The sequence below is a fragment of the Montipora capricornis genome, chromosome 8 (genome assembly GCF_036669925.1).
Source record: "Montipora capricornis isolate CH-2021 chromosome 8, ASM3666992v2, whole genome shotgun sequence".
Classification (NCBI taxonomy): domain Eukaryota; kingdom Metazoa; phylum Cnidaria; class Anthozoa; order Scleractinia; family Acroporidae; genus Montipora; species Montipora capricornis.
In genome coordinates this window covers 10,084,552-10,092,051 of record NC_090890.1, presented here as the reverse complement: position 1 = coordinate 10,092,051, position 7,500 = coordinate 10,084,552, and the positions used below count along the sequence as shown (strand labels likewise).

Below are 7,500 nucleotides of genomic sequence, written 5' to 3'. Positions count from 1 at the left end.
AAAGGATAGGAAATAACAATTCCTTACGAAGGAGGATTTCAAGAAGGGTAACCCAAAGGTATGAGGTAAATCAACGCTTGGGGTATTTATTTTGTTGAATGCAGTAAAGGCATAATTTACCTAATCACACTTTTGGAAACCTCACTTGAAGAGTTAACACATCCAGAAACCAGCAGACAACTTCCGCCATTATATGCCTGGTCCATCGTGTTTTTCACAGAGTTCACAACCAGGCCTTTCTGGGTGCCTAGATTGAAGAATGAGTTGTTGAATGATGGCTGGCACTGTTGAGCACTCAAATTTGTCCAAGGGTGAGAAACCACGACCTAATAAAGAATAAATTGAACACAAAAATTATCATGAACCAATTCACAGGCTTGAGACAGACAGAGTACACAACTGTTACAGTAACGATCAGAAAAGGAAGAACACCTTTCCATCTATGCTGGCAGTTTTCCCACAGCCACGGCAAAGTGAAGTTACAAAAGGGATCTTGCTCACTACAGCATGTACTGTGCAAAAAGGAGCTAACAGCCCCCAAAACCTTTGAAGAGGAAGCAAAGAACACTTCAGCATGATTATCAGTGAATTCAATAGAGATTACTATACTGTAAATATCAGTAATCATTAGGAGGAGACGAGATACATGTACACTGTAGCAGCAAGTGATAAAGACGTAAAAATGAACTGAAATTGAACTGAAATTGATCTGGATGAACTGGATGAACTGAAAGGAACTGAATGAACTGAATAATGAAGTTTACCTGTCTTCATGTTCGAAAAAATTCTTAGATCCTTGTGTTTCCATGACCCAACCTGGGGCAAATAGTGCTGCAGACAGTGTCTCCTCTCTTATCACTTTCAAAGCCTGAAGCAACATGCCATAGGTGTAATGACCATTAGTATAATTTTATACTAAAGCCAGTGGATAGTATTCAAAGCGCGCTTTGAATGCTATCCCGGGGGGGGGGGGGTGGGCACTCCCATATGGAACAGCCGGGGATGCTCGTCGGAAATTTAGAATTTAACCCCTAAAGGAGACCATGTGGGCGTGGCTCATGCTTTTTGTGACCCCTAAAGGAGACCAATATGGGCGTGGTTTCAAGCAAATTTTGACCCCTAAAAACAAGTTAAAAAAAAAATTTGACTTCTGTTTCTCTTTGCCGAACCCTAAACGAGACCTTGGCGGCTTAAAATATTGGCGCTTTGCCCGGAACACCGTAAGCGAGACCAAAATCCAAAATTTACACCCCTAAGCGAGACGACGAGCATCCCCGTCGGTTTCATTTGCGAGTCCACCCCGCGGGAATGCTATCCACTGTTTTTAGATTTAACCGTCTCGGAGATGCATTTTCCTGCATTTTCGGGCAAGCTTTGGTGTTTTTTCTGCAGTATTACTGTATACCATTTTTCAATAAATTTAGACACCTGTAGCACGAGATACCTTTTTTTCAATCACATTCACATACTTAATTTCTTGACAAAGTGCGAATGTTAACATTGGCTTATAGCTTCACAAAAAATTTGAAACATTCATGCTCAGACCTCATGACAAGAAGACAAATGGATACTTGCGTAAGTACAGTTTATTTTAGTATTCTTCATCATCACTTCCAAAATATATGTTTTTCTTTCTTTCTGTACCTTACCTTCTGGCCGATTAATCTGCTTTGATCTCTTTTATTCAGGTTCTTGACCAAAATATGATAACAGCAAACGTGATTGTCTTTTTGTCCCCCATTATGATTCATGTAATTGCTCCAACTCATCTCCCATACGTTTTACGACATTTTCCTGGCTGAAGCCTAGCTATTATTACACTCCAGTACATAAGCTTATTACTTTCTTATTTGTGGATATGATGAAAAAAATTCTCTCTTCATGGATAGAACTGATTAAGTTTTTGGCCACATCGAAAGGCTTTCAGGCGGGGTATTGGGCTCATCACAGGCGAGTAGTTCTACCCGTTACCCGTCTTTTATTGAAACCCCTGCTGGAGGAATAATGAGTTTAAATCATCTTTTTGTGCTATATAATCTCACTATTTTAGTGTACACTGAAACAACTATTCACCTCGGTGTCGGTGGCTAGTGGTAGATATTTAAATATCCACCACTAGCCACCTCCACCACTTCAGTGAGTACAGCACTGTAGTTGTTAATTACAATGGTTGATGAAAAATGAGGTGGATATTATTTGCTTAAATTACGTTTACGATTATTTTCCCCGTACAGATAACATGAACATACTCAAAGGAGATTTGATCTCTTATCATCAGTAAAAGTATTTGAGAATCTTTAAATGAAAATATGGTACTCTCTTGAACATTGTCATATTGAGAAAGAAAATTTACAAGTGAATGAATCTAAAAACTGCTTTTATTCTGTCCAGACAGTGTTAGTGAATATACACATACACAAATTTAAATTATAAACTGTAGGCTGCATAAATATGTACACTATTCATTTTGTTAATAATTCATTTCCGTCATCCAGAAAACAGACGTACTCTCCCGATTTATTTCAACTATTAATTTCTCCACAATAATTTACAAGAAAAATCATCAACCTGCATAGGCACTTCTTTCTGGCATTGATAAGAAGGGGTTTCTTAGAAGCTGGTCACTGGTGGCATACCGCTGTCTGTGTTGTCAGAAATTTGCCTCCTCTGCTTTGATTTTCACTCAAACTCTTGTAAAAGACAAGAGTGACCACCACTTACATTGATTAGCCTAGGGATCTACTTCAAAAGCTAGTAAAAACCCTGGATATTAAGTAGTTTTAAGTGCTTGCTTCACCTATTTTATCAATGTGATATAACATTGCCACTAATATTATAAACATTACTTGGGCACACAGTACGAATACAGGAAAATGGGGACAAGAAAACAGGCTAAAAGTGTTAGTCATTTCTAACCTTTCTCAGCGCCGCCTTCCCCATTTCTTACTTCACCTACACTGGACTGTTGATTCAAGCTCGCTGACTGCATTTCATTCATTAATAGACTTTACAAAAAGGGTGAGACTCCAAACAGTTTACATTGTTGCTACATACCTTATTGCAGTTGTACCCTCCCCCTCCAAAACATCCACGCCCAAAAACATCCACTCCAACATAAACATCTGGAATGCGATCTCGTCCAGCAGCAGCTCTAGATCGCATCAAGTTAGCCTCAGTCCAACCGTAGTTCACAAAAATGCCATCACAAGCATCAAAAAACACTCTGCAATGTAACAACTCTGGATGAATTCAAACATCAAATCTTAACTCTGATATTATGTGAAGTATGGATGAGTTGTTGTAAAGGGTGCATTTGGGTTCAAACAGAGCACAAACACAAAGCTGTGTGGATGGAGCTGACATCATTAGATGGAGGTGAAAACAACCACTGGCTAGCTGTAGCCATACTGCATCGTGGTAGGCCATTGTGTTCAGCAGAGTGCAGCTTGCATAATTATGTTGGGTTTTTGTTATTTCATAAGTGAAAATTTCTATAATTTTTAACAAGAACCATAGTGACATAGAACCATTTAAAAATAAATGTTTTTAGACATCAAATTTTGAACAGGTTCAATGGCTACATGTACATACAATAGATGCTACACAGTAATGATTATCTTACAATTATCTTACTGAACCTTGTCTGGCCTTGTATGGTACAAGGCCAGACAAGGATTGTTACAGTGGGATTTCAATGCTTGAATTTCTGGGAGCCTTTTATCACTTATGGCCTGCAAAGACTGGTCACTGGGTACTCCAGAATCCCTCCCTTGTCAAAATCGACACCCAGCTAACTAGATCTGGAGGCTACCACAGGCACCTTTAAAAATAGATTTTTTTGACCTATCTGTTCAGGCTGTATCCTTTACAATTCAGTTTCCAAGAATGCAAGAATAGGTACCGGTAATTTTACAACAATTGCTTGTAATCTCGCAATCTGATTGGCTAATTTGCCATTGCCAATAAGAGTCTAGACAACGCTGCTGCATGCATGCAATGCATTGTAAATAGCCAATCAGGAATGCTCATTTTGGGAAAGAAACCAATCAGATTGCAAAACAGTTACAGACAACACTTGCTCTTTCTTTGTGTCATGATCTTGGTAATGCTCTGAAATAAACCTTTTCTTTGACATTGAATATTGTGGTAAAAAACAAATCAAACGTGGTTCAGCATTGTCTGTCCTCTTATTGACAATGACATTTGCCATGTCACAGAGGTCAAAATTTGGTTGTGGACTCACAAGGCACAATATTTTGACCACTGTGATGACGAATATCATTGTCAATAAGAGGGCAGACAACTCTTTCCATTGTGAAAGGCGGTATTGGATGGCTTGTGACTTACCGATTATTTGAATTCAACTCATTTTGCCCTTCAAGGTCTCCCTTGTATGTTACACTGTCATACCATATCACAAGGGAATTTGGAATTCTCTGATGGATCTCTGATGTTAAATACTTTATAAATTCCTCTAAGTTGTTGACTTGACCTGGCTTAAAAGGATACAGTCAGCAAGCATTAGAAAATAGAAAAGATTCAACCTCAAAGTGCGGGAAAATGTGCACACACAAGCCACGATTGGTTTTTGTTTCACTTCTGATTGGTTGAAAAAGTGGTGCGAGTAATGCTAAACCAAAGTAACTCGCTAATTACTTTCGACACTCAATTGAAAACCGCTCTAAACACTAGCAAAACCAATTGAGTGGATTATATAGTGCTATCCACCCTTCAAACAAATGGAACCTGAAATACAGTGTATTTAACCTCCATTGCCTCAAGCCACTATAAAAACACACATTACTTTCTTTTCTGTGAAGTACGTGTAACATTTGTTAAAATTCTTATCTATTGTTACCTGTATGGGATTTTCAATGTTCATAAGCCAGCCATCAAATTTGTAATACTCTGCGATGTTAATCAGTTGATTGGCCAGATGCTGCCATGATTCCGTGTCTTCCAAAAACTTTCTGCATCTCTCAATTCCATCTTCATTTTCTGTGATTACAGTGCCCAACACTGGAACACCATGGGTGTGTGCAGCATTGGTCCAACATGGAGGAGGTATGGTAACAAAATGATGACTGAAGTACACAAATGTGTCAATCAACTGCCAGTGGTATATAACATAACAGTCATCTGAGCTCACACCTTGGACAAATCTGTAAAAAAGACAAATCAAAGCTCTTTTTGAGTTAACTCACATCTTTGAGAGAGGAGGCTAAATAATTCAAAACTGGTTTTAAAAAATCTCGGCTTTATAAAATAATCTCTGTACTATTAAATTTGCCACTAGTCTTATCAATTTTCTGCAAGGATATGGATGTCACACACTGACTAGTGTGTGAACAGTTCATTAAAAATGTATCTGAAGTTCTCATAACACCCCTGCCAGCATTTCTGGTTCAGGTAAGACAAATTTGCCAAGTCATGCAACAGTTCAAAGCCTTGCAGTACATCAAAGGTACATGTATATGTTAATTATAATAATAATATTGCCCATTTAAAGCACCTCCCTCAAAAGTGCTTGATCTTGATGATCCAACATTTTTAGTGCAATGTCCTTAAAAACTTTTATGTCACCACAACAACTTGTTTATCCTGCATGAATGCAAGTTGCATGATGCAATTTATCATTAAAATTTGCCCTATCTGACCTCAGCATTAAAGAGGTTTTCTAATGAGCATTGCTACTGCAAGCAATTTATAATTTATTCCTTTGACCAATTGCAGTCTAACAAATAATAATAATAATACTTTTAAAAAATTAAAAATAGCGCAGCGCTTCTCAAAGATCCAGCGGCGCTTTACAATAATGGTAATGTAAATAAAGCAGTTTTCAATCGAGTGTGAAAAGTAATTAGTGAATTGCTTTGGTTTATAATTACTTCACTAAGTGATTGGTTCAAAGTTGTTGCGCCACTTTTTCAACCAATCAGAAGTGAAACCAAAACCAATCGTGGCTCGCGCATGCACACTTTCCCGCACTTTGTGTCGGCTGTGTGTAATTACTTCGAGTTTTGATTGGTTTACTGGATTGTCTCCATCCTTTTTGATTGGTCAAAGTAATTACTCTGGTTTTGGTTTTACGAAACTCGATTGAAACTCGCTCTATAAAATCAATTGAATAATGGAATAAAAATTAGTACAAATCAAAGAAAACAAAAACTACAACTGCCTAAATAGATGGGTTTTAAGTTTAGACTTTAAAGTTTGTAGGTGTTCCACTTGCCTAATGATACAATGGTACAATCTTATGGTACAATGGTAATGGCACAATGGTACTTGCCCAATGGTACAATGAACCGATTAATATAATAATAATAATATTATTATTATTACTATCAGACGACCGCGAAAAGCGTAACAAAATTATTGAATTCCCATTCACCATATATGGTACTAGATTACTACAAGAGTCCTAAAATTCCAACGGATTGCTACAAATTCCTACGTCACAGGTTACCGCAGCAGTTTTCTGAACAATGGAGGAAAGGGAGGAAGGTTTGTCTTTGGTTGACAAACATTTGTGAAGTGCGGCTAACTATACAATTTAAGCAATTGTCTCTTTATAAACACCTGAAGAATTCAGGTGACTTTTAAACGCCCTGGGATTCAAACCCACAACCTCAGTGATGCTGGTCAATTTGTTGCCCTGACTATTTGTGAAACATCTGATACTTGTCCTTCTGCTCTGGTTAATAGTTAGAATCAGGTTTAATTAATGGTAGCTTTGGCTAATAAACTGGAAAAAGCAACCTGTAAAATAATGATCATTCAACAAATTCAACAGGATTTCTGCAGCCCCGCGTGGATTCATGAAAATTCCTACAAGCGCGTGCATTCCTGCAAATCCCTACAAGCGCCATAATCTTTAATTATTGTCAGTGATTATAGGAATTTGCGTAAGGCAATTATGGGATATTAAGGCACACATGCAAGTCAAGATTGATGTGGTTTTTGCAGTACTAATCTCAGAGGGTTTGGTTTCCATGTGGCATGACCAAGAATACTAAGTGACCTCTTGCTGGTTCTCAACATGGAAGTCCCCAAGACATGGCCTTTTGGCTCTTCAGTGCAGTATACAAAATTATGGGTTGTCGACAGTGTACCCCTAGGACAACTGCACTCTAATTTGTAAAAGGACAGAGTTATTATTCTCTGAGCTGACCAAAAGAATCAGGCCTACTAGAAAACAATGGATTTTCTTCTCAATTTTTTAAGATAAAATTATGTTAGCAAGCAACTTTTGAGCCAGTAAAAATGCATTCTAGAATAATAAATAGGCCATGGCATTTAAAAGCCATCCCATTCTCAACAGATCCTCGATGATGCATGAACGGGGATGGCACAGTGACAAGCGCACTTGCCTCCCACCAATTTGCCCTTGTCACACGGGGGCCATATTGTCCCGGGAGACCAAAAAAGCTTTGTTTTACCACGCCAAGCCTCGCAGTGGAAACCATGGGGGTGAGGCTTGGCGTGGTAAAACAAAGCTTT

General features: G+C 38.3%; 1 protein-coding gene across 1 annotated transcript in view; it reads right to left on the bottom strand.

The window, feature by feature from the left end:
* LOC138014382 (cytosolic endo-beta-N-acetylglucosaminidase-like) overlaps positions 1-7,500 on the bottom strand; it is a 14,883-nt gene that overhangs the window by 6,321 nt on the left and 1,062 nt on the right. The window contains exons 2-7 of the mRNA XM_068861442.1: positions 4,859-5,162; positions 4,348-4,496; positions 3,055-3,223; positions 765-868; positions 433-544; positions 121-326 (exon numbers count right to left, since the gene is read on the bottom strand). Coding sequence (XP_068717543.1) covers positions 121-326; positions 433-544; positions 765-868; positions 3,055-3,223; positions 4,348-4,496; positions 4,859-5,162 — 1,044 coding nt within the window. The remainder of the gene's footprint in view (positions 1-120; positions 327-432; positions 545-764; positions 869-3,054; positions 3,224-4,347; positions 4,497-4,858; positions 5,163-7,500) is intronic.